Here is a 27,187-nt window from a genome sequence, read left to right as displayed (position 1 = left end):
CAGCTGGAGCTGGAGCGCTATTCCTGGAACAAAGGCAGCACCACGGGGGAGCGGGAGGGGACGCGAGCGCGAGAGCACAGGGAGAGGGGCCACTGGAGGGGCCAGGCGGGCAGGGCGGTGGGGCGTAGGGGGTAGGGCGCCCGCACAGACTGGCACAGCCGACCCTCCCCGAGCACCAGCCCCAGGCCCGAGGGTCTCGCGGCCTAGAAGTCCTCGTCCTCCTCCCATCCGAAGACCCGCTTCATCTCGGCCAGGAAGCCCCGGTAGTCGCTGAGGAGGGGGCTGTCCTTTTCGATGTAGGGCATCACCCACTGCAGAGCCGGGCCCGTGAGGCGGGTGATGAGGAACGTCACCTTCAGGGCGTCGCTGGAGAACGTCTTGTCGTCCACGAACATGTAGGAGCCGGTCTGCACGATGAACTCTGGGAGCTTGTCGGTGTCCCCGTCAAACGTCTCGGGAAAAGGAATCGGGTTTCTCCAGCGGCGCCGGTTGGGCCGAGGCCAAGCCATGAATACCTTCATCAGCTGCACGCGACCGTCCATAGTGTCTGGCTAGTTGGGTCCCCTGCGCTTCCTGGCTTCGCTGGGCTGCGTAGAGGTCAGCACCAAGCTGTCCCCGGAAGTGAGTATTTGTGGAGGTGGGCACAGGCTGGGGGCCGAGTGTGGGCGGAGCCATGGCCACAGGTCTGGCGCCTGCGCGGAGACTGGCTGGGGAAGTCTTGGTGGTCTCTATTGCGCAGGCGCGTTACTGGGCAGACACGCAATTAAAGAGATGTGGGTGGGTGTAATGCCCTGGAGTTGACGAATTGGTTTCTTTCCAATAAAATTAAATGAAGATTTTAAGCAGCATTTGTCTTTAGGGAAATTCTAGTAAAAACCCAATGAAGCAAGATTATATACTCATCGAGAATAGTTAAATGGCTAAAATATAAAAATTAGTGATAGGAAGTGTGAGCAAGTGCATGAGGCAATTGAAACTTTTGTGTACAGTAGATGGAAATGTAAAATGGTTTGGCCCTTTCAAAAAGCTCTGTCTTGGGCCAGGGATTTAGCTCAGTGGTTCCGCCGCCTGATTCGCAGCTCAAGAACCCGAGTTCGATCCCCGGTACCAAAAAAAAAAAAAAAAAAAAAAAAAAGCTCTGTCTTACAACACTCAGCCCAACAACTCTAATCCCGGGTATTTAAGAGAAATAAAAGCCTACATCCATGCACCCAAGTTTATGGCAGCTTCATTTACAATGGCTCCAAACTGGAAACAAGAACAATGTTCCTCAACCGATGAATATGGATAAACATATTAATATTTTTCCATACAATCCCTGGTACGCTGTTTTGATTCAGAAGCCGACTTGTTGAAGTTCAGGTCTCCAATGAAAAGATGGAAAGCTTTAGTTGATTGTACCTCCATTTTCTGTGTCTTAGCTTCAGGGGGAGATGGTTACTATATGGACAGTTCCTTATTACCCCCCTCCCCACTGCTGGAGCTCCATCCCAGGGACTGTGCTTGGGTCATACACTACCACTAAGCTACACCCCAAGACAAAGGGAGATTGTTTTGAAAGGGAGGACCAGAAAGCCTTATGAATTATTCAAAATGTGCAGTTTATGAAGCTGTGTAGTACTTCAGATATCCCCAAAGGCATATGAGGTGGCTGTTATGGGGATAATATATTGAATTTCTGGGTGCATGAAAATATCCAGCTCTACATGTAAAGAAATGTTTGCAGTTGATTCAGGCTATGATGCAAGCAACTGTACTGGGAAGTATGACACAGGGCATGATGGTGTTGTATTGCATGTCAGGTTGCTTTCTGAAGCCTATGGCAAACCCCAAGATGAGATTCTTTCTGACATACACTAGAAAAAACTCTGCTCTCTTTCTTTTTCCTTAATCTCCCTTGTTTTGATTTAAGATCCTGATGCTAGAAGACTGAACATCCCACCATGGGATATAAGTGCCCCAAGCTGTCTTGCATAACTGGTGATTCCTGAAGTTTAACTCTTTATTGATGTTAGAAAGTTAGTAGATAGTTTTATACCTTCCCAGGAGTGATTCTTTTGACTATTACATGAAGGCTACAGATACATATGTGAGGATCATAAGAGTGTTGTGGGAAATCTCCTGATCCTGCTAAGGGTAATTCAGAACAGAACAGGGTGGAAATGTGACTGAGATCTTAAGATTTCTTCCCCAGGAACTTGTGAGGAGAGGAGGCAAAGCACCTAGGCTTGGTCCAGTGACTGCAGGAAGCCAAAGGTTCAGGCACATCAGGACACAGCAGTGTCGGGAAGATCAGGGCATACTGTCTGGGTGTGAAAGCTAGTAGCTAACAAAAACCAATACTCACTTCTTGACCATCTCCATGTGTCAGTCAGCCGCTGTGCTGAGCTGAATAGTGCCCCTCTAAAGTCCATGTCTACCTGGAACCTAAGAATATGACCTTATTGGAATAGGGACTTCATAAATGCAATTAGTTAAAGTAAAATGATATCATATTGGATTAAGATGGACTCTGTATTCAACATGACTGGCATCTTTATAAGGAAAGCAAAATCACAGAGACACATGGGAAAGAAGGCCCTGGAGTGAAAAAAGCAAGAGACTTCTGGAAATCACCAGAAACTGGAAGGGGCATGGAAGAATCCTTTCCTAGAATGTTCAGAGGAAGCTTGGTCTAACAAACACCTTAATTTCAGACCTCTATTCCCCAGACTCAGCGATCTCATTTCCTTTGTTTTAAGTCACCCAGTTTGTAGTAATTTCTTATCAGAGCCCTAGAAAACTAGTACGCACACTGTGTGCTGAGTGCTCATTTATTGTGTGGATTGTTTCATTGGTTCTTCACAGAATCCTATGTATTATTAATTGTCTTGAGGATAAATACAGTAGAGCCTGGAGAGTGTGAGGGACCTGATCAATGTCACACAGCTTATAACGTGAAGAACCAGGATTCAAACCCAGCTGGTTTCTCCTCCAAAGCCTGCTCATCCTGCACTGCACTCAAAACCATGAGCTGAAAAATAAAACCCAATAGACCATGGGCTGAACATTCCTTCGTGTATACTGGTCTTCTGAAAAGAGGCTGGTGACTTACTGGGATGTTCTGCCCCCGGTTTCATTTCACTGTTGTTGTTGTTGTTGTTGTTTTTGTTGTTGGTGGTGGTGGTGGTGGGTGTATCAATAGAAGATAACAACCTCATAGATTTTTCTTTGCTTAACATCTTGCAACTCATTACTTTTGAAAACCTATATATCTTATCTTTATCGCTTTATCATTTATAGAAAGCTAAGTTTTCCAGAGCTGTTTGGTGAAATGCTTTTTGCTCCACCTCAAGTTTGTCCTGCACATATGAGAATACCGATGATCCTGTGAGGTACATCCAAAAGCTCCTTGGGAGGGTGTTGCTAGGCCCTTTAGGAAAAGACAATCACCACTGCCACACTCTCGGGTTTTAATAAGGGGAAAAGGGAAAGTTGACGAGGTCGTGGGGAACAGCAAGGGGTGAGGGAAGCAGGAACCAGGATGAGGCCATAGAGCCTTGGCTTAAACTGTCTTGCTGTTATTCCCAAGATGGTCTGACATTTTCTTAAATTTGACATGTGAGAAAAAGTGAACCCAGTGGTGCAGCTTGGAATTGCAGTCATTTCCAGATGGCCTGTGTGTGTGTGTGTGTGTGTGTGTGTAGAGCTGCTGTCCCTTTGAACTGACTTAGAAAGTGAGAAACTAGGAAACAGAAAAGATGGAGGAGCTAGTCTGTCTACAGGAAGCAGGAGAAACAAGGTTAATTGTGACAGCTGGTGACTCAGGCTGATGACTAGTAGGCAAAGGAAGAGAACATTCCTCTGGAAGTAAACAACATTGCACCAGTCTCACCCCACTGGACGTGCAGATAGAAAGGTCTCATACCTGTGTCACTGTACTTCATCTCATTCTTTGCTTAAGACAAAAACAGGAGGGTTCTGAGCCTCCTGAGTGAATTTTGCCCCAGAGACCTGAACCAAGGTAACAGAAATATTCGCTTATATGCTAGAAGAGATGGACGTCTAAAGGCAGGACTGCACACTGCTAGGCTTCATGTTCATGCATACACATGATATGATTGCTGTGCTCCTTTTACACGTGCAAATGAGTTCCTGAAAGTGTACATAATTTCACTGTACCCCAAGCATGGGGCTGTTCTGTTTGTGGAGTAGCCTGATTGGTTTTTTTTCAGGGCTCTTCCTTCTATGGGGCATTCTGTATGATTCTAATAACTATATACTAATTCCCACTGGCTATGTCTGATTTCTATCTTTCATGGGTCAAAGCACTTGTAGCAGCAGTGACATATAGCTCTGGAGAAGCTGATATGTGAGATTTGTCCCTGCACCAGGAAACAAAATAAGTGTGGCCAGTGTTAGGGCAAAAACAAATTTAAAAATAAGAGGCTTAATTCTCCATGTTCAAAATAAGAGACCACTCTCCACTTTTTTTCTTTCAGAGTTCCTTTCTTTTAAATATGTGTGACTTTTCATAATGGCTAAATAAACCTTTGGTGAGGCTCACAACTCAAGAATGTTTCCTTAAGGACTTTGGATCATCCAGAAAGGTAAAGCTCTGTCTTGATTCCAAATTTCAGAACCTATCCAAAACAATGGATTGTATTCTTCATTTAGCCATATGAAAGATTTATTTTTGTCTTTGCGATCTCTGTAATTGGTCACCTGTGATATGCATTGCATTTTGATTTAATGTATATTTAATTACAAAATTGTTCTCTTTCTCTGCTACCTTTCTGGAGAGGTTTTCTGTGTTGGGAGAAGATTTTGTTTTTGACTGCATTTCCCCAACTGTAGTACCTAGAACAGTGGTGGCAAACCTATGGCACCCGTGCTGCAGCTGGTACTCAGAGCCCTCTCTGTTGGCAAGCAAGCCAATCACCCCAGCAGCCAAGCATTGGATATTCAGGCTTCATCGCAGTGTTGGCACTTTGCAATAAGTAAGTGGGTTTTGGGTTGCCGTTTGGGAACTCAGTCTCTAAAAGGTTTGCCATCACTGACCTAGTGTGACCAAAAGCATAGGTGTAACAGGGTCTCCTTTAAAATCGGAGCTGTTTTCTGAAAGGAAAGACAGTTTTCTGGACTAGCTATCTTCCTCGTTTGGCCAAAATGGAAAAAAGCTTCTTTCCTGCTTCACTATCACTTCTCACTTTGTTAATTTACTTCTAGATGAGGCAGATGAGTGCACCAGATAGCCTCAGAATCAGACATTTGGCCTAGGTCTCCAATAACAAGGAGTCTGAGATCATGTGGCGATCTGTGCCCAAACAGGAAGCCAAGGGTTGAATCAGAAATTCAGCCAACATGCCTTAGACATTTCAACCCCGGAGCTTGATCACTGACCCAGCATGAGTACGTCAGGAGCCAGATGTACTCTTCAAAAGCTCGGAGAATGGGTGGATGGCATAGAAGTGGTAAGCAAGGAGTTCCAGCACTGAAGAGGAACCTCACATTGACTATGCCTGGGACCTTCAAACTGGTCATCTTTGGCATCCTTGAGAGAGCTCTGGGAGAGAAGGAAGGGTCTGGAAGTTGCTTTCTTTGGCCCTGGCCAGTCATCACATTCTGTGTCCATTAACCTTTTCCCCTTCCTCCTGAGGAAAGGCCTGCTTGCTTTCTATGGTCTTAGCTTGAGCTCATGTAGCTGTGAGGACATCCCTCTGTACATTGGCCTTCTTTACACTACTCTGAAAGGCTGTCCCGAGCTCTCCCTGTTTATGATTTGCCTGTTTGGCTGGGCTTCCCAAAGAAGTTAAGTTAGAAAACTGTTTTCTCCTCTTCAGTCCTTTGGTTGCTGGGATGACCTCACCTTTTTTTTTTTTTTTTGTTAATACCCTAATTCCCAAAACTAAATAGCTAGAGGTTTGGTCAATCACTAATTAATTTTTGTGGCCACAATGCTTTTCCTCCCACCCTGCCATCATGGGGAGCCCTGGGTACTTTGCTCTCCAGAGACACCACGCTAATAAGATTGGCTAGATTTTCCAGTGTTGGACTGAGAAGGAAATCTAGGGAGATGCAGTGCTCTCTCGTCCTGGGGTGTTGGCCTGTTAAAGAAGCCTTAAGTGGATCTCTGTTAAGCAATTTCTCCATGTTGGAGAAGACAGGTTGCTTCCTGAGTCTGAACAGACACTCAGAGCCACCTGTACTTCCCATCCTCCTCTGCTTCACAACCAAATTCTGTCATTTCCTTCTCTTCACACTGATCACCTTGCCCCACCTTGTCTCTGGCTTCTCATTCCACTTTCCTGCTCTTCCCAGATTTGCTAACTCCTCTTACCCCTATTTTTCTATTTATATTCCCACTGCAGGAGAGGGTTATGATCTTGATCTCCATAAGAAGCTCAGTTCATATAATTTGTAACATTTATCAGTAGGCATTTTTATATCTTGCTAATTAATTAACATTCCATTGTATGGACATATGATCAGTTTTTAATCTGTTCACCTATGCACAGGCATTTATGTAGTTTCCAACTTTTGGCAATTACAAGGAAAGCTGATGCTGTTATCATCATCATTATTGTCATTATTATTATTATTATTTTGCAGTGCTGGCGTTGGAACCCAGAGCACCATGCGTGCTAAGCAAACACTCTACCATTCAGCTATCTCCTCAGCGTGGAGCTGCTTTGAACAGTTATGTACAAACCTTTATGTGGACATATATTTTTCTTTTCTTCATAGTAAATACCACAGTGGAATTAGTGGACAACATGAAAAGGGTATGTTTAGTTTTTCAAGCAATTGGAACATTGGTCTCCATGGTAGTTATATGATTTTACATTCCCCACAGCTGGGTATGAGTTTCAATTGCTCTATATCCTTCCCAACACTTGTTCAGTGGTATTTTTTAAATTTTACACTTTTTGTTGCTGTGTAGTGAATGATATTTCCTTGTAATTTGAATTTCCATTCCCTTTAATGACTTAAAATGGTTGAACATAATGTTAGCTCCTCGTTTATCATGTATACGTTTTCTTCAGTGAAGTGTTGAAATTTGTTGCATATTTTATGAAATGTTGAAATGTTTGTCTTATTGCATTATAATTACAGACAATATATTATATGTCACATAGTATACGTAATATGTATTATTCTGGACACAATGTACATTCTGTATCTAAGTCTTTCATCCAATATGCATTTTTAAGAATTAGTAGCTAACCTGTGGCTTACGTACTTCTTCCCCTACCCCAGATTTGGGATTGAACCCAGGGTCTTCACACTGAGCTACATTCCCACCTCTTTTCATGTTTTTCTTTTAAAACAGAGTCACACTAAGTCACTAAGTTGGCCAGGCTAGTCTATAACTTTTAATTCTCCTGCCTCAGCCTCTGGAGTAGCTGAGATTATAGGCATGATTCAACATACCTGGCTTCTTTTCATTTTCTTAATGATGACCTTTAAGCAATACATTTTGCTGCCTCCCATATACTTTTCTAACTGTATCCCCCAAAGCTCAGAGCAGTGAAGTTTCACAATTTTGTTCTGAGAACCTGAGGCACAGGCAGGCTTTGATAATCTGACAAAGTAAATGTGTACTCTCTTCAAAAATAACCTGAACCACACTCTGGTACATTTCACAGTCACCCAGGATTATAGTCATAGAGTTAAAGATCCCTATCAGCGCCCCCGCCATGTGAATCCCACCCTTCCATCACATTTCAGAATGGCCAGACACATATGTAACCTTATCCCTTTCCCCATAGTCTTTATCTCTCTCTGGGGAATGTTTCTTAAAGGAAAGATGACATAGTTTAAGGATAAGTGTCTACACTCAACAGGTAAAAAACAAACAAAACTTGAGCTCTAAGTATGACACTGTACTTATGTACATCAGTGACAGAGACAGGTTATTTGAACCAAAATCCATTTTCTGCCCCAGGCAAGTGCTTCAAATTCCTGTTGCCTCGGGGTCCTAGTTTACCAAAAATGCGATAATAATAATCTCTGTCTTACAGAGCTTTGAGGGCTAAATCAGTTATCACATATAATGGATTCAGAACAGTGTCCAGCAATGAGCCCACCCTCTGCCTTAGCTATTACTAATACACAGAAGGAAAAAGCCTCCTTTCATTCTCTTACATCATGTTTTTCATGCTGACACTTGTTGAATGGACAGGCCACGCTCTCTAAGGCCCTGCATGACCTACTGATGCTTAAGTCCATTCTGCAACCCCTGGTGATCCTGTAATCCAGTGAAAACTTCTAGCACATTGCATAAAGCAAAGCCATCATCAAAGAATTCTATGATAAATTACTACAGAGATACATAGAGGGAGTCCCAATATAAAAGACAGGTACTGAGGATCCTCAATATTTTACATGCCCACAGGATGCCCCATGGATCTGGGCTGAAGAGTAATCATTGACCACCCACTGTAAGCCCAGTCCTCACACTAAATATCATTCTGGTTTTTTTGGTTTGCACAGGTTTCTGCTACACCTCCCAAGCCAGACTTGTAGTCCTTCAAGGGGACCTCACAGAAGAGCACCCCACCCAACATTCCCTGAGAATACACCAGGGACTCAGCCCAAAGCCATTTTTCTGAGACCTTTCTATTGACACCCTCAGCTTTGACAGGAGGAGCCATGAGTTACCTGCCCACCACCTCTTATTGGCCATAGGCACCCACGTGACCACTCACAGCATCCCCTACCACCACCACCATTGTCTGGACTGAGGAAGGTGGTGACCCTGAAAGAGCCCTTCTGGTGACGGTGGCTAAAGGCACCTTCCATGTCCTATGGTGGCACTGTGTCCCTAGCTCTCTGAGTGCCATTTACAAGGGATTTAGTTGCACCTCACAGAGCCTGAGGGAGAGAAGCTGGAGGAGGGTTCCTGAGGTGTTGGTGTGACCTAAGGGTGTCACGACAAGGAAAGCTTTGTGCTCCTTCCATGTGATGAGGCAGTGTCCAGGCCCATTGTGACAGCCACGTGATGAGGCTTCTGAGCCCGGCTTTGGCCTTCTTCCAGAGGAGGCGGCCAGATCCTGATGAAGGGCAGCAGAGGCTGCTGCCAGATACTCGTCAGGGTGGGCCTTGTCCACCCGGCAAGGAGTGTCCTCAAGGCGCACCTCAGCCCTGCTCAGGAGCCAGGTGGGTGGGTCACTGCCATCTTGTGTATATTTGTGTCCTGGGAAGGGGGTCCCTGATAGTCGGAGACCTCTGTCTATGCATGCCCATCCCTCTCTTGTTGGTCCAAAGCTGGAAAGTGTTTGTACAAACACTGACATAGCGACAGAGAAAGATGTGTGGTGCACTCTAATCCCAGCACTCTGGGAGGCAGAGGTAAGAGGATCTCAAGTTCAGTTCAAGCCCAGCCTGGGTAATTTAGCCACTTAGGGAGATCTTGCCTAGAAAGAGAGACACAGAAAAAGAGAGAGACAAAGGAAGGGAAAAGAAGGGAAGGGATGTTCTCCCATCCAACAGAAAGGGGAAGAGAGGAGAGCAGGGAGGAGGGAGATGGGGCAGGAGAAGGGAGAAGGGGCTGGAAAGGGAAAGGGGAGAGGGGTGGGAAGGGGGTAGAGGGGGAGCGAGGGAGAGAAAGAGGGAGGGGCAGGGAAGGAATAAGGGAAAGGAAGGAAGGTAGATAGATAGATTTGGGGATGCAGCTCAGTGTGAAGTCTTTGGGTTCAAACCCCAGTATCAGAAAGAAAAGATCATGATGCAGAGGTGGTCCTGAAGACTGCACTACCCGTGTTTTCCCCTGCACTATGCCTTTTTATATCTCTGAATTTCTAGGAAAAGGGAAATGCTTAATTTGAGGGTGAATTTGATCTTGTATCCCAAGCAGGAGTGCGTTTGAAGCCAAGTGAGTGTCATATGTCATTTGTGGCACAGCAGAAACCACATTTGGCTTGCTCACTTTGTGTCCTGTCTCCTGCCTCAGGACCCTCAGGACATGCAGGAGAGGTGCATAAAAATCCTGCATATGTTGGACTGGGTTCCAGTAAAATGTGGGAAGTTTGGGGAGTGGGGAGTGTCTCTGCTCTGCGTCACATGAATTCTAATTTGCACCCCACCTTTGTATGTCCCAAGCACCGCACTCCTGGCTCCTGGGGCTGAGAGTCAGGCTTAGAGCTGCATGTCATTTATATCCACAAAAATCCAAAGAGAATTCCTAGTGTTGGTATGTCCATTTGGCATCCAAGCAGGAGCACAAACAGGAAAGAGATGGCACACAGTGAGTTTGCAGTCCAGCAGAGTTCACACCCTGTACTCCTATCCAACAGCCATTTCTTACCTGCCATGCTCCCTCATCTGCAGGCACTGGTCCTCAGGAGTGAGTAGGAAGAGACTCCTCTGCTCAGCACTGTTCTGCTGGCAGGACCTCGCTGGCATCTCCTGAGGATTCTTATGCCTATAAAGTGCCATCTTCAGGGAATGGGGGCAGGTAATCACTGCAAATGTTGCCAGAGAAGGTAGTTTCTCTGAGGTCAGCTGAAATCTCACTGCAGTATCCATTATTTTTATCAACTGGGACACATAGAGTCTTTGACAAGTTTTCATGGGCCTGAGTGGCAGTTGGCTCCTTTACCCTTCTTTCTTTAATATGATGCGACTAACAAATTCAACCAATCTTTTAAAAATTTGTTCAATTTTCTTGGTTTAATTTGCATAATCTAATATAATTAAGCTTTTTCCCAGTCATGATTTTGATCCACCCATTTTATAGGGTAGTCAGTGTGCCCTTATGGTTCTGAACTCAGTTTCTATAGGTAGATTGTCTGGGGTCAGATCTCAAAAGTCCACTTACTAGCTATGCTTGTTCAGAAAAACAAACTCCCTACTTGCTTGGTTGGACTTTTTGACTAGGCTTAAATCTCTCATATTTTTTAGTGCTCTGATAAGATGTTTAAAATTCTTCTGAAACTGCTTCGTATGTTGCTTCATTATGTTGACAAAGGTGATAAAGTTGTATAATAACAGTGGACCTTTAAAGACTTTCCATACCCAGATGTGGTAATAACACCATTTACACTCCAATTTGTGCAAGGAACTCACCATCCTAAGCAGTTGACACGTAAGTCAGTTAATGTTCCCAACAGAAATCAATGTTGTAACTGTCCCTATGTGATGGACCAACAGGGCTACCCAGGTGGGCAATGTGAGAGCTGTTATTGAAACTCAGGCAATCTGCCTTCAGACTGCACACTCACTGCCTGTGGTGTTGAGCCACTGTCCTATAGAGAGAAATGGTGCAGCCAGCACTGGACCTGGGGACTCTGCCCACAGAGTGCCTGCACTTGTCACCATGGTGTCGTACTGTCCTTATCATCTGTACCTCAAATCCTAAGCACTATATCTTCTCTAGTGGGGCTTATTTTAGTGTGTGTTTACCTTTGAGATTAATTAATTTAACCTGTTGTCTCTCCATGCTGTAGGTGCTGTTAAAATGAGAACTGTGCAGGGAGTTGTCATAAGAGTATGTGGTGATTATGGCTGATTGATGAGTCCATCCACTTCAGCACTGATGTTGTGATTGGCAACATACCTCTCAAAGTTGGATGCAAAGTTTTTGCAGTTGTGGAAGAAGATAAAACATCTTTTGGACTGAAAGCAATCAAAGTAAGATTTGTATGAGTTTGGGATGGTCTCTTTTTGCTCCAGGGCTTTCAATCTTGCTTTCTTGTTTGAATGCAACCTCTACCATAATCTGTACAGTGGATAGAGAATGGAATTTAAAATTCCACTTCTGTGAAGTATAGGTTCTTCTGTCGTAGTACTTGTAGAGATTTCTGATGTTTGCTTTGTTTGAGATGGAGTCTGGTTCTAGTCTCCTCAGGTCCTTCCATCTCTGCTTTGGCCTTATTTTTTATATTTATTTTTTTGAGACGTGTTCTCTCCATAATACCCAGGCTGGTCTGGAGTTACTGAGCTCAAGCAATCCTCCTGTCACTGCCTCCTGAGTACCTGGAATTATAGGTATGTACAACCAGGCCCAGTCCTCATTTATTTCTTAAGTGTAAAAATTGTTTACCTATTCTAGTATTAAACAATATGATTAACAATGTTAATTGTTGGACTCTACTTTCCTGTGACTTACTTTTCTTCAGGTAGAAAGGCATTTTCCAATGGACATGACAGTAGATACCTATAATCTCAGCACTCTTGGAGACTGAGGCAGGAGAATCACAAGTTCTAGCTCAGTTTGGGCAACTTAGTGACTTAGCAAGACCCTGTCTCAAATTAAAAAAAAAAGAGCTGGATAAGTAGCCCACTGCAAAGGCCCTGGGTTCAATATCTGCACTCTTTCTGTCCCTTTATGCAATGCAATGCAATGCAAACCTATTGACTGGTGCTACCCACACCCAGGGTGGAGCTTGGATTATCCATATCATAACTGTGCTAAACCAATTTAGTTATCACATACTCTTAATGTCAGTATCACACATCCTAATCCAGCATCATACACCCACGATCCAGCCACCGCCCCAAAGTCCCACCTATGAGCTCAAGAGGCTTTGGAGGGGGGCAACATCTAGATACAAGCCATAACAAAACCCATATTGTTGTTGGGGTTTTTTTTCCAGTTTACAATAATTGTGGGCTTTTCTTGGAGTTAGCACTGCTGGCCTGGTCCTTTGCTTCTCCCTGGAGCTGTCTACCCTCTCTGGGCTTACCTTGTGTTAGTGGGAACAAGTTCCCCTCACTAGGAGCTGGGGATGGCTTTTCAGACTGCCTCTTTTTTATCCTCTGTACTGTACTCCATTTCTTTAGCTTCTCCAGAGGTTCTAGTTTTCCTGTCACCTTCCTCTTAATTCACAGAGATCTGATTCCATTCTTCTTCAAGAAGTTGTTGTTTTCCAAGTGTCTTAATTTCAGGTCCTGGAGAGGCTGCCAGTCTTCACTCCACCATTTTTACTCTCTTAAAGTTTGTTTCAAAGGTGGAGAGTATATATACACATATATATGCATCTGGACCATGTTACATAACTAACTGTAGTCAGTGGCTATCTCTAGGTAATATAATTATGCATTATAAGTAATTGCCTTCTGCCTTCTACTAATTTGATTTTTCTTATTCTATAATCCATATATATTGTTTGTATAATTAAGAAATTAAAAAAAATAAAGACCATTAGTGCTAATAAGTTAAATGTTTGTGTTCCTCTAAATCCTAGATAAATTAAGCCCTAATATGACTTGTCTTTTTAAAATCTCATCTCATTGTGGTTATTTATGGAGTTTTATATCATGATCCTGGCACCTAGATGAACACTTTGAATATTATGATTTTCTATCCCATTGTCCTAACTTGTGTTTATTGTTATTTTCTCTCTCTCCCTGCTCCTGCCTCCATTTACCAGGTAACATTTCTCTCTTCTTTCACACAGAGCTCAAGCCTCACCATGTCCAGGTACTGCTTTGATTTTGTTCCAGTCTAATGTTTTACTCCTCCTGCAAGTTTATAAGAGCCATTTTCAAACGTGATTTATATCCAGCATCACAAGTTACTTAGATATAGTTATTTTCATTTTACAATATTGAATTTTGAAATTAAAAGACACAGACGCCGTGTTTTTATGTTTGGAACTAATGCTGTAAAGGCATTAAACATGGATGCACAATTAACATACTGGATGCAGTTGAATAATCCACAAAACACAGACATTATTTTTATCATCATTTTATGTCCATGATACATTTGGTATGTGAAATATATGGACTGGTGTTGAGGAGGTTTGTTTAAAATATTTCTGGAACACCTATGGTATGAACAATGTTGGGCAGAGGCTGTTTTTTTCTCTGACATGAGAATCATTTGTCTTAAGAATCCATAGAACTGTGACAGGCTAACTGGTGAAATTGTGGTTGATCTGCTGGAGATTCTTTGGGAATCATACAAGTTCCTATTGTTAAGTTTTATTTTGTTTGAAGTAACTCTGTATCTTACAGGTGGGGGCTATTGGTGATCATTTTGATGATTCTGGACCATCAGATCCTGGAACAAAAGTTCTAATTGGTTGTGTTGCCTCTGTAATGGAGGATACTGTCTATATTAATAAAGGAATTTCCTTCTGCCTAGATACTGTTGTGAAGATATGATTAAGTTTTTAGGAAACTGTAGTGGAAGAGACACTATTATTATGTCCTTGGCTCTAGTTAGCAGCTCTTAAAAATGTGAATCAGATACTTGGAAATGAAAATAATGTATAATACAGGGACAAAAAGGTAATGTTTATGGAAATGCCTGCTATGATTTCTTATGTGTGAATGGAATCAGTAACATCTGTATACATTTTTCAGTAATAAATGTATTTAATTTCTAAATGATGGAAACAAGTTACAATGTAAAGGATACTATTTTCAAATATATCAAATGCTTCAAATTAACTTTGGAGATAGCCTCATAGCCTGGTGTGTGTGTGTGTGTTTGTGTGTGTGCGTGTGTGTGTTTATGGCTGCTCACTGTTGAATTCTATTAGAAATCAGTAGATACGTTCTAAGTTTCTGTGTACGTCTAAAGCTGTATTGGCAGGCAGTCAGGCTCAGCCTTGTGCTCTCACCTATGCACTAGACCACCCCTGCCAAAGGAGCTGTGAATGTGACCAGTTGATTAATAAATCCTGTGCTGCACCAAAGAAGTTGGCTGTGAAACACAGTTGACACTTTTGCCCATTCGCTTTTGTTAAAGCAGTAGAGAACTAATGGTTAAAGGATTGTAAGCAATATTTACAAGGTGTCTGCTTTAAACATGTACAAAATGAACTTTACATCCAATGGAAAGTATGCTAGGGTATTACAGCATCAGAAGAAACTGTGAAAATGAACTTGACCTCCAGAAGGAGATAATTGTACTCATGTTTCCCTATGCCTGTTTTAGGTTTTGTGCCTTACAAGGGTGACTGGTTGGAGGTTGTGTATTCCACAGAGCCAGGCACATCACACATCAAAGCAAACTCAATGAAGCCCATGAACTCTAGGCATGTGGATGAGGTAATTTGTTTCCATGTTGCACTTGACATTGGTTTATTCTAATTGTTTCTTTAGTGCTAACTTTGTTGTCTGGGATTCTGTTAGGTGTAGTTGGAAAACAAGAAAATATATTCTTTGCCGAAAAGGAGCCTATTTTCTTATTGAAAGGGAAGGGCTTTCAAAAGGAAATAAATATACAATAATGTTGAACATGCATATAATTGATTTCCACGTTATGTAGTTAATTGGGTATTACGATGTTCTGAGATCAACAGTTATGAGAACAATTTGCTTGCAGGAATGCTGTGGGGGAAAGAATGAATGCAGTGGGTGGTGGGTTGTGAGCATCCAAGTAAAAGCTGGGCCATGCCTTGGGTGGTGCAGCCTGAAAATGAGTAGGATATACAGTGAATGGCCGTGGTGGGTCAAATCTAGAGCAAGGTTTCTCATCTGAGACGGAGAGCCTATTCCCACGGACTCTGATAGTACTGGGGTGAAGTGTGACCTGGGGACACGTGTGTTTACAGAGACCCCGGGTGTTGCCAGTGCCTCTGGCAGGCTGGGAAAGTGGTAGGGGCGGAGTGGCCTGCAGGTGACAGCCAGAGTGAGGAGGTGCAGAGGCGGTTACCATGTGCTATGCTTTCCCCACTCATCTCCATCATTTCCCCTCACAGGTCAGCATTACTAGTGTCCATGGAAGACATGGGGTGATAGACAACAAAATCTTTTTCACCTTGGATTCACTGAAACTCCCTGCTGGTTATGTACCTCAACGATATGATGTCGTCAACGTGGTCGTAGTGGAGAGTACTCAGTCCTGCTATTTGTGGAGGGCAGTTTCTATGACCCTAGCTCACAGGTGTTAATAACCCAGCCTTTCATTTTCTGTTCATCCTTACTTCTATGGGCAGTCAACTGCCTGGTCCAGTGGAAAAGCTTTGCTTAGTGAGCTTAAACAATATGTTAAATATAAATTTTCTCGTAAACACACTAGGTAGTTCCCTTGGGAGAATGAGCCAACTGTAGGGAAGGACCTTATTAATTCAAAAACATGCTAAAGCTGGCTCTTGATTGTAAGAAAAAAACACACTGCCATTCAGTTAAATTCCTTCTTTTCCCTGTCCAGAAGCAGACTATATGCTGGCGGGGACCTGTTAAGGCTCTCAAGTAAGGTGCAGAGTTGGAAGGCTTAAGAGGTGGTGGGGCCAGCATGGTAATGGGCAGAATCGCCTACCCTTCAAGTGTCGGTCCCGCTTATGCTTTCTGTCCAATTTTCATTTGTCCATGCCATTGTTCCTCTCCGCCTACTTATTCAAGTTTATTAAATTAGTGGTTCCTTATGTCCCTTCTTCTCCATGCTAGACTGTAAGCTCCATAACAATCGGGTATATTCTTTTTCATTAACTCATTGATAAGCACTTAGAAGAACACCTGTTATATACGAGGGCAGAGTTAATGTTGTTAAGTTCAATAAATCCATTATCCGAGCAGCACTAATGTCTACCAGTGGTTAATTCATCGTTCAATCCATCAGAATAAAATTGTTTAGCATCATATTACACTTCATTTGGTTGTATAAAAGAAAACGTTGCTGTGTGTGGTATCCATGGGATAGCTACTCCTTTTTTTTTTTTTTTTTTGGTACTAGGGATGGAACTCGGGTCCTTGAGCTTTCAGGGCAGGCAGCAGAACCACTGAGCTAAATCCCCAGCCCAGTGTGCATGGTGTCTATAGACTCCCGTGAACCACTCTGTGGGAGAGGTGCAGCCCACCTGCAGGTGAACCGATAGCCCCTTGAAGGATGGGCCAGGTTTCGCCCATGCGGACGGATAGTCCCAAAGCCGCACAAGCATACTCCATGAAGCTATGTGCTTTCTCTTAGCCAGGTAAGAGCCTCCTAGGGGAAGAGCTGTTTTAAAGCTTTCAGCATCACTGGGAAGGGGCATGGAGCGCGTCTCCAGCTCTGGGATTCATAATTCACCAAAACACCCCGGTCCTCCAATAAGCAGTTAGTTTAGTTCTGAGTTTGTTTTACAGGTCACGTGGGACCTCGAAACCACCCAGGGGTGAGTTCTCCCCTTCATAATAAAGGAACACAGTAGGAGTGAACATCTTGTACAGCTTAAGCTGTCACTTGTTCTGTCACTGCTCCCTGCCCCCCAGGATTCCTGACCCGAGGCTCAGGAGCCCCTGAGAGAGAAAGGGCAAGGTGGGAGCGGTGGCGTGTCAGAGTCCCTGAGAGAGTTCACGCAAAGCACAGCCAGACCCTGTGGGAATCACAGAGGAGGCCGAGTTGGTAGAAGCGATGCCCGGGCCATGGAGTCCCCAACTCCCATGAACTCCCCAGTGTGGCTGAAGTGGAAGAGAGTTCTCTGAGAGCAACAGCACATGGTCAGCGCACTCGGGTGTGATTCCGTCACGGCCACTGTTGCCAGATGTCCGCCTTGGACTGAGGGGTCACTGCAGCAGCAGGGCTGCCACAGTGTGGGGGTGATAACGTTTCTTCATCTTTGTACGTAGCAAACCTCTGCATCTGTTTCCTGTGGTAGGGCAGGTCCAGGACAGCTGCACAGTGAGCATTTCGCCTTAGGGATAGGTCAACCCTGAGTCTTGGCCAGAATTTGGCAGGCATGGCCTTTGCTCATCTCAGCTCATCCAGGGCCCACACTGCTCTCCCTTAACCGATGTCATTCTGGCGCTAGGCCTGGGGAGTGGGAGGTAGCATGCCTTGTTAGCATCATGTTTCCTTGGATTGGAAATACATGCATGAAAATACAAGGACCTTGCACCCCAAGATTTCGGGGGGCTAGTGTTCTTCTGTAGAGCTTTGCCATGAATCAGGTATTGAGTTCCCTCTGTGGTTCACATGCTGAAAGCTTGACCCCCAATGCAATGCTATGGAAAGTTGTGATGCCTTTTGGAGGTGTGGCCCGGTGGGCGGTGACTGGGTCATGACCACTCCCCTGAAGGGATGAGTGCTGGCTTCAAGGGTGGGTGAGGTCTTGCAGGAAGGAGTGGATTAGTTCCTAGAGTGTGGATTGTTACATAAGGGAGGGCCTGGCCCCTTTGGTCTCTGGCTACCTTTTCTGACCTGTGACCGCTCTCCTCCCACCTCTCTCTTCTCTTTCTCCCTTCCTCAGTCCTTCGCTCTGTCCCATGTGCTCCTGCCATGGGATCCTATCTGCTATGAGCCCCCACCAGAAGCTGGTGCTGGAACCACAGTTTGGGGTCTCCAGAACTGTGAATAAAACTACCTAGGCTCATATCCTTCCTCCAGCACGGGTGACCTTGGGCAAGTTACTTCACCTTTTGAGCCTTGGTCACCTCATCTCCCAAAAGAGAGACGTGTGAGTGTCTGTTGTGGAGCCCTCGTGAGTGTTACATTAGTCCATGTAGCGTGCTCAGAGCAGTAACCTGGCTGTGTCGGCCCGTTTTCCCATTGCTGGGAAATTACAGAAGAGGTTTCATTTGGCTCAGTTTTGCAGAGGCTTAAGGCCATGGTGGCGCTGCCTCGGAGGCAGATACACGGTGGTGAAGGGTGTAGTCAGAGCAAGGCTGCTCAGTTCCTGGTGGCCAGGATGCAGAAGGCAGAGGAAGAGCGCCAGAGAGAGACTAGCCCCGAAAAGCAGGCCCCAGTGACCCAGCTCCTCCCGGCTCATTCCGAGGTGACCAGTGGGTGAATCTGCCGATGCCCCTATGGTCCAATTCCCTCTCCAGCAGCCTCTTATTCCAGCTGACAACTGAGCTTACCTGAAACACGGACAGAAAGTTCTCAATAAACGGAAGCCTTCTTGTTCTTTCTCTTTTTCCGCTTAATCATCAACGCACGTGGAAATTCTTAAACCCCTTTAATGAGTATTTACTTGCTATTATTTCTTAACTTCCATGTCTTCCTTTGCGCCTGCCGTTCTCATGGCTCACACACTTTTTAGTAATCCTTCCAGCAAGACTGGATGGATGGTAAATCTCTAAGCCCTGCTATGTGTCAGGAGGTGTTGATTTCACATCCACGCACACATTCTCAGCTCCCAGGAATTTTCTGAACACTCTGAAGACATTGTGATGCATATGGTGAATTGGGAATCCATGCCTTTCCCAGTCTCCAATGCCCTGCACCGTCAGAGAACCGAAATTCTGCATTTCCCGGTTGCCCACCAGTAAGAAGCTCTGAGTGTCAATTAGAGCCCGCTGGTGAGGGGCCCTTGGGTGAGACTCGTGATGGACAAGAAGCGCCGAGCATCTTCCTGCTTCTCTGCTCTGTTCTCCTGTCCAGCGCAGTTCCACAGCCTCTCTGCTTAATGGCCGCGGGGCTCCTGTCCTAGTCACTACTGCAAACGTGCCCAAGGCTGTGCTGGTGGCAGGAGCTTTCTGATCCATGCATCCCAGCCATGGGGCTGTGGGCTTGGCGTAGAAGACTCCAGCGAGGTGTTCCTGATTTCCTCACACCTGGACTGGACACAAGTGCTTTCTCCCTTGGTGGGGCAGCTCTGCGGTGGAATCCTGGGCGTTTTGGAGGCTCAGCCTCAGTCTCACTCTTTCAGTGCTTGAAATTACTTAGCAAGCACCTGGCCTGGGGCTAATTGAACTTCTGCGTAAAATGGCTACAGTGGTTTCTGTGTCCTGTTGCTGAACCCCTATTGACGCATTGTCTTTTGTCAGCCATTGTGGGGGATGATGTTAGCTGTCAATCTGGTTGTTATTCATTTTGGGGTGGCTTGTTTTCCCTCTCTAGTGGGCTTTAGGTTACTCACTTTGTCCTGAATGTTCTTCAGCTTCACAGAAATGTGTCTAGCAGTATATTTTGTGTGCACACATATTTACTTCTAGTCACCACTTGGGTCCTTTGTCACGTAGCATCTAGACATGCACTGGGCACAGGGCAGATTGGGGATGAAGGGACTTGAAGGAGATTGTTTCACCCCATGGCTTGAGCAGGCCACTTCTTTTGAGGAGGCCCCAGGTAGGCAGGTCAAGATACCCCAGGTCCCAGTCTTTGGCAGACAGCATATTTCTGCCTCCTACATCCACACAGAACGCCTCCTTCTGGCTCCTACCACAACCGTGGCCACCTCGGCTTGCTGGGCATCCTGGCTTCTCAGGCCTGTTTTCTATCCCAGCCTCCAAGGAGGTAGAGCCTCAGGTCCCCCTTGCTGCTCTGCATCCCCACTGCTTCTGGGCCTGATGTTTTCCTGGTGAGAGTGGCTGTTCTTTCTAAGACACATTATTCATTGTTACCATGTGGTTAGAAAAGTGGGTGGGGATGGAATGGGTCAGGGTGGTACAGAGAGAGTCCAAGCTGACATCCTGACCCAAAGTCATTTCCCAACACTCAGTGATAAAAGGCACGTATCTTTTCCTTTGTGACAGAAAATGTACTCCCCCATTGTTAAAAGGGGAAGTAGAAATGGTCAATAGGCATGGAAAGTGTTTCATCCTGATCATGGATGCCCCATAAAAGGCCAAATTAAGTGATTTTAAGGTGTCAAATTGGGAGATCGATAACCCTGATTAGATCCAGGTAAAGGGGAGGAGAGGGAAAGGATCCAGTTTTCTGCCCCAGGAGATTGAATTGAGCTCTCAATAAATTGGAGATGATGAAGCAAGAAAATGTGTAGGGAAGTGACTTAAATTAAACATTATATAGGTCTCAAAGTGACAGAAATGCACCCAGCTCCAGGCAATGAAAGGCAGTAACAAGATTTTAAACATCTATTGTGACTGAGAACTCTCACTCTAGATTCAGAAACTCATTCCTCACTGGACTGAGTAGAGGATCCTGGCACCACAATGAGGGATGGGATCAAATGTCCCACACCATGCCTGTCCTTTGGCCCACTTCTAGGAATGCATATGGAGGATCACGACTTTTCCACGTGTCACTGCATCATTCATCAAACAAACATAAACCCAAACCCAGACACCAAAAACCTCAAATTCCCCAAACAAACAAACAAACAAACAAACAAAAACAAACAGTAAGTAACCCAGAAACTTTGGGAAATGTCTGTGATGTTACCTTTCTTCATACACTGGAGCACTAAGTAGCTTTGAATGGAGAAAAATAGTAACATGCAGTCTCTCTCTGTATGTGTGGGGAGGGAGGAAGAGAGAGAGAGAGAGAGAGACAGAGGGGAAGGAAACAGGATCATCTTCTGCCTTTGGCATGCACTCTCCTTCCAGCGCAATTGCCTGGCCCTCCAGGGGAAGGAGTTCACAAGAGAGCTTCTGCTCAGGGATGGCTTTCAGACTGGGCTCCCACTCTCGGAGTCTCTGGGCTGCAGACCAAGGGTGCAGCGAGCGTGGGGTTCCACTGCCAGTAGCAGTGCAAGGAGCCCGACAGAGTGGGTGGCGACACCACACCCTCACAGGAGGTGAGTTCCCGCCACTCGGGTCTTTCCCACTTTATCAAGGCTGCCCCAGGTGAGGCCTGGTGACAAATGGTGACAGATTTCATCCCACTGAACTCCCAGGAGCACCCCAAAGGCCTTCCCTAATGGCATGGGGTTGTGTGTGGCGTGCAGGGCTAACGCAGAAGTAAGTGACAGAGCTGGGTTCAGGGTCTCCCGCCGGTGTGTTCCTTTGCCACTGCAGGCCGAGGCTGCCTGCTTCCTCTGGAGCTGGTCCTCTCTGGTCACCATGGCTCCGCCCCAGGCCCAGGGCTGAGCCCCTCCTTCTTGCTGTGCTGGACAATGAGATGCCTTCGGTGGAGATGGGGCCATCAGGGACGGGACAAGGGGATGTGGAGGAGTGAAGCAAAGCTCAGGAACCTGGGGCTGTCTCTCCTGTGGTGGCAGATGCCACATGGCATCCCCACCAGTGCTGCTGGGAGGGTCTTGTCAGGGTGCTCGGACCTCGGGGACCCCTTGGTGAAGGCAACTGCATGTAACCAGGGCACCTAACACTTCAGTCTGAGCAAACCCCGTGTGCCCAGGGTCGCTCCCGCCTGGGGCCCTGTGTGCCTTCCTTGCACCTGCTGGGCTGTCTTCCCCAGCGCTGCACCGAGTCTGCCCTGCCCCACCTCCATCCCTGCTCCCAGCCTCCTACCCTGCCCTCCTCCCCAGCTTTCAGCCCTCTCACAAACCCCCAGCTCACCTCAGCCCAGGCTCCCTGGCTTGTCTGAGGAGCCAGTGAGGGTCTGGGTCTAAGATTGGGGGAGGGAGGCGGGCTTCCAGGTCCATGGCCTGGTGGGTGGCTGGTCCTCTCCAGGTGTCCCCAGGAAAGCAGTGGGGGGAACCGTCACCTGCCACTCCAGAGGGGCCTCAAGGCTGCACAAAGTGACCTGCAGATAGTCAGTTTCACTTCCCTTTACCCTCAAGGTTCAGCTGCACTAAACACTTTGAACACCCAGCTCTAAAATGGACCGACAGACTTGCTTCAGGTTTAACCAAGGATGGGAACAGGACCAACGGCCCTGTCCTGAGCCGGGCTCTGCTGCAGCAGGCCTAGGTGGGGGCAGTGGTCCCGAAAGTGAGGCCTGGCTGGGGCTTCTGAGCAGGAGGCTGCTGGGCGGGGCCAGGCCCTCTGAGGCTCCCCTGCTCCTGGCCCCAGAGCTGGTGACTGCCCCTCCCCCAGGCCTTCACCCTCACAGAAACCCCAGCAGAAACAGGAGGCCTCCAGCCAGTTGTGTAGTGTGCAGAATGCAAGGGCTTTCTTTTTCACTTGGGGAGACAACAAGATGTGACAACACCAGAAACAAGACAAAGGTTCCGACTGACAATTCCGGCCAGTGCCGAAGGCATCACAGAGAAACACAAAGACATCCACGACACGTCTGCCTTTGGAGAAGTTCTACCATCCAGGACAGACTGCAAATAAATAAAGTGCATCGAGACCCCATCACGCAGCAAGGGCCCTGTGGGGGAGAGAAAGCATGGCCAGAGGGGAGGCGGGAAGCAGTTTGCCATCCACTCAAGGCCAGGCCAGTGCCAGGAACACGAGGCCGAGGCCTGCTCTCTGCCCTCTCTTACTAATCTCTTTGGATGCAGACAGCCACAGGCCAAGCCAGGGCCCCGGGCAGGCCTGGGGTCCACAGCAGCAGGGCCGCTGAGGGTCGGGCCCGAAAGCGGCACACTCATCCCTGCCTGTTCGGAGGGCCTCCAAGGCCCAGGCCAGCCCCTGGCACAGGGCAGGGTGGGCACCTGGAATGGCTACTCCTGCTCCTCAGCTCCACCGCCACCACCCTCACAAGCAGACACAGGCACATGCTGCTCCCATGTGTGCACAGGGGCACACTCAAATTCGTACACACACTCAGTGAAGGGCCTTCCTCTTTCCTTCCATGCTGGCCCAGGAAGGGGCTAGAGCTGGGCATCCGGTCACTCAGAGGGTAGGACCAGGGTGGAAGAGGGCCACACCTGGGGCGCAGACCCTAGGAGGCCCTGGCTCCTGCTTCCCTCTTCTCCAGCCCTGTGTGGCTCCTGTCTCTCACAGGTGGCTCCCAGAGAGCACCCCTGGGTGGACTCAGAGGCTGAAAGTTCACCAGAGGGGGTCCCGGGGAGACAGGGGAGGGGGAACCAGGGAGACCAACAGGACTTGGCGCTTGGGGGAGATCTGGCACAAGGACGGAAGCCATGGGGCTCAGGCTGTGGGAAACCTCAGGGGCCAAGTGACAGCAGTCTTCCAGCCTTTGTTTTTAGGGTGAGGCAGACCAAGTTCTTCATGCAGGACCTTGGCTGCAATGGGCAGCTTTGGAGTGGAGATGGTAGGAGGCGGGACCACGCTGTCCTTGGGGGGCCAGACTGCCGCAGGTTCCAGTCCCAGGAACTGAGCAGAGCACGGGCCTGGAGCTACCACTGCCAGGGAAGCTGAGGGTGGGAACCGGGTAAGTGTGCTCCCTGGGTGGCTCCTGGCTGTTTGGGGACCACGGTTTCACTCCAGGACCAATCCCATCAGTTGGGATGAGCTTTATCCCACGTGATACTGGGGATGGGGGCCTGAGCCTGGGGACCGACAGATGCAGGCATGCCATGGGTCTCGGCCCTATCCCAGCCCCAGGTTTATCTCTTCACCCTCCTGGTCACCTCTGTCCCCAGAGCCACATGGCCACTATCATACTCCACCAGCAAACTAGGAGGCTGGTGTCACACAACTGCAGAGGAGCCTTTGGACAAGCTCAGGAAGGTGGGGACGGTGGGGAGGACGTGGCTCCCCAGCAAGGCCTGGGACCCGCCTCTTGTGGCCCTCCTCAGCTTGCTGTTCTTCCACATTTCCTGTGACCCTCAATCTCTCCTCAAGGAGAGCCAGACCCCCAGAATCCCTACCCCTGGGCCCCTATGTCCCTAGGTGTCCCGGCAGCTCTGTGCTCCCTCCCTAAGCTGCCAGGTCTGGGAGAAGCCTGCAGAAGGTAATCAAGCTCCAGTGCAGTGGCCAAGTCAGCTTCATCCCCTCCTGTGTGTGCCAAGCTCCGATCCCATCCCCTTCCCAGAGCCCCTTCAGGCTCGGTAGGTGGGAGAATCCACCTCCCTCACAGTGTTGCTTAGCAGATCTCCGTGCCCAGGGAACATGGGCCTCCTTCCTATGCCAGGCCCGGTCCCTGGGCCTCCCCACCCCCCTGGGCCTCTCCTGGCCAGGCGCTTCACTCTGCTGCTCCCAAGGCAGCTGCTGGACCAGGAACCTGACTCTTGATAAAGCCAGAGAAGAAGCGGCAACCATCCACAAAGACCAAGGCCTGAAAGAGAAAGAACAGGGAGGCTTCAGAGCTGCCCAGCCACCGAGAGGGGTCTTGTCCTCCTTTCCGCATCCTCCGCAACCCTCTTCTTCAGCTGCCCTCCTGGCCTGTCTGAGCACTGCAGCCTGCTCAGAGGGCTCCTCCCACTTTCTCAAATCCCTTGGGCACACAGTGGGCTCCTGGGCCATCCATGGCTAGAGGGTGGGCTTGTGTTCCTGGGAAGGCAGAGGAAGACCCTGCAGGGAGCCTGGGCTGACAGGGCCAATGAGCAAGGCCGGGGAAGGGACAGGCCAGAACACCTTTCCCACTCTTCCCTAGCTGCAAGCTTTCCAAATGTCCTCAGATGTGGCTCGGGTGCAAGGGCTACAACAGGAGCAGACAGAGGCCAGTGCCCCGTCCCCAAATGCAAGGCAGGAGGCAGTTTGGGGAAGGGCTGTGGAGGGTGGTAGTGAGGTCCAGGGATCTGAGGACTGAGAAGCAGGCAGACCCGGGGTCTGGATGAGAAGAGAAGGAGTAGTTCTCTGTCTGTTGGCCTGAGACTGACGCAGGGGAAGGGTGGCTGGATCTGCTCTCCCCTGTGCCTTCCCCGGGCTTCTCTGGTCCATTCTTCCTTATTTCCCAGGGTTCAGGTGACATCATCCTTACCCGAGTAGGCGGGGCAGGGACTGGGGGACAGCAGAAGGGGGCTCTTGTCCATGTGCTGGTGATGGCGTGACCCGCTGGGATGCCCATCGTGGAGCAGGGCAGCACCTGCCCATGTCTGCCTTTCCTTTTCCTAGCTGAGCTGGGTAGCTTTTTGGGCTGCTCTCCCTGGCTGTCGTCCCCATTTCTCCCAAATCACCAAGGGGCCTCAACATCTAGAGGTCAAGGCACCCCCCCCCCAACCTGTAGCCTCCTACCTTTCAGTGCAGGGCCCTGAAAGTCAAGCTGCTGCCGCCGAATTCCTGCTTCCTTCTTACCCCTTTTGGCCCCTGTGAGGCAACAGGTCGGCTGAACCCGAAAATTTTTCGCGAGCCCACTGCCAAGGACCCGTTGCGCGGGTCCCCGCGGGGGGCCCGGGCGGAGTCCAGGGTCGGGTGCTGAGGTCGCCTGGGCGTCCACCCGCCGGGAGGTCTAGGGCCCAGGCTTCGGGCTGTGTCGCCTCCGCCCCCGCCGCGTCCCAGTGTCCCCGGGTGGCCCCGCCGTCCTTCCTGCAGCGTCCCGGCCCTGCGCGGTGGGCGGGCAACTCTCCCTCCCGCCGGCCCGGCCGCCGCCGCCAACGCCACCGCCACCGCCACGGCCACCGCCACCGCCACCGCCGCGGCGCTCACTCGATCCGCACCTGCAGGCGCACGTTGAACATCACCGAGGCCACCATGTAGAAGCAGGGGAAGTTGGAGCGCAGCCGCCAGGCCAGGTCGAAGAAGGTGAGCAGCGTGCGCGTGAGTCCCTTGCAGAAGGCGCTGTAGGAGCCGCGCACCGCCGCGGAGCGCGATAGCCGGACCGCCAGGCCCAATAGGGCCGCCGCCGCCGCCGCCGCCGACAGAGCCGCGGACGCCGCCATGGGCCCCGGCCGCCGCCGGCCCCGCCGACCTCGCGACCCGCAGGAGCGCGAGCCTAGAGGCAGCGGGACCCGAGTCCCTGAGCGCCCCAGCCGCCCCGAAGCCCCGCCCGCCGGCCCGCCGGCTCCCCGCCCTCGCCCCGGCTAGGGCCACTGCCCTGGCCACCACCTCCGCCCCTCCTCCCCGCCGGGGACCCGAGGCCCGCCGCCCGCTCGGCGGCTCCTCCTCCTCCTCCTCCTCCTCCTCCTCCTCCTCGCCGAGACCGCCCTCCGTGTGGCCCCGCCCCTATCAGGTCCCGCCCCCTTCCGGGAGCCGCCAAGTGGTCACCGCCCAGGACGGGGCTGTCTGGACGGGAGCCACGCCCTCCCCGCCACGCCCACGGGGCGGCCCTGCGGCGGAAGCCTCGCCCCTCTCGGAACCCTCCCCGGGGGTACTGCCCCGCCTCCTCCCGTGCTCCAAGGCACAGCCTGAGGCCAGGGCCTCTTGGGAGGCGCTGCTGCCAGGGACCCCTCTGGAGAAGTCCTAGGCTGCGGTGGGAGCGGAGGGCTGGCTGGTCTGGACCACCATGCTGATTCCGTTCGGGATGATCTTCCAGAAGCACCCGCCCACTCGCCCCGGCAGCCTCCCCCGTCCTCCCCCAGGAGAGCCAGACAGCCAAGCCCCTGGGCTTTAAGTCGCCTTTCTCTTGCTTTCGTTCGCGTCGTGCAGCGAGGGTAGCACGGGTGACTCCGCTCTCACACGCGTGCGTCGCGCTCCTTTGCTGGCGTATCTGCTGGTGGCGAATATGTCCTTACCGGGGAATTTCCCTTCCTAAGCACGTCTCTTAATCCACCGTGTGCCCTGCTTGCCGCACAAGTGTTCTGGCTTTCATTTGCCCTTATTTAGGGCCTTTTTGCTTGACTTGCTCGAAAGCTTTTTCGCGGTTTCGCGTCATCGTTCACCCGCGTAAAACAAACCCAACCCAAACCTGCGTCTTTTCTGACTACTTAATGAAACGAAGAAATGCTCACATTTC

The 27,187-nt window shown here is 48.9% G+C and overlaps 1 protein-coding gene and 1 pseudogene across 3 annotated transcripts; one reads left to right on the top strand and one right to left on the bottom strand.

The window, feature by feature from the left end:
* Positions 1-452: 452 nt before the first annotated feature.
* On the top strand, positions 453-16,457 carry LOC101702795 (cancer/testis antigen 55-like; annotated as a pseudogene). Its single transcript, XR_015447691.1, has 7 exons — positions 453-621; positions 4,482-4,589; positions 6,592-6,764; positions 11,430-11,613; positions 13,360-13,405; positions 14,873-14,985; positions 15,639-16,457. The product of XR_015447691.1 is annotated as a cancer/testis antigen 55-like (transcript).
* Positions 16,458-22,585: 6,128 nt separating this feature from the next.
* On the bottom strand, positions 22,586-26,267 carry LOC101717261 (small integral membrane protein 10-like protein 2A). Of its 2 annotated transcripts, XM_004862355.3 has the most exons (3): positions 25,953-26,215; positions 25,531-25,602; positions 22,586-24,631 (listed from the first exon to the last, which is right to left on the bottom strand). In XM_004862355.3, the coding sequence occupies exons 1-2, from the start codon at positions 26,172-26,174 to the stop codon at positions 25,534-25,536; spliced, it is 291 nt and encodes a 96-aa protein (XP_004862412.1). In that variant the 5' UTR covers positions 26,175-26,215; the 3' UTR covers positions 22,586-24,631; positions 25,531-25,533. The 2 variants fall into 2 exon arrangements, with proteins under 2 accessions (XP_004862412.1, XP_087058278.1); XM_087202152.1 differs by having other exon boundaries at positions 25,531-26,267.
* Positions 26,268-27,187: the final 920 nt, after the last annotated feature.

Source organism: Heterocephalus glaber, unplaced genomic scaffold (genome assembly GCF_053883595.1).
Source record: "Heterocephalus glaber isolate CG9 unplaced genomic scaffold, H.glaber_assembly_v1.0 deba00001765, whole genome shotgun sequence".
NCBI classification, from domain to species: Eukaryota; Metazoa; Chordata; class Mammalia; order Rodentia; family Bathyergidae; genus Heterocephalus; species Heterocephalus glaber.
The sequence above is the reverse complement of the archived record's forward strand: the minus strand, read 5'-3'. Positions and strand labels throughout refer to the sequence as shown.

Coding starts and splice junctions, on each gene's coding strand:
- LOC101717261 (XM_004862355.3), bottom strand. CDS start 26,174: ATGGCGGCGTCCGCGGCTCTGTCGGCGGCGGCGGCGGCGGCGGCCCTA. Junction 25,603..25,952: donor TGTTCAACGTGCGCCTGCAG/GTGCGGATCGAG, acceptor GTTGCCTCACAG/GGGCCAAAAGGGGTAAGAAG.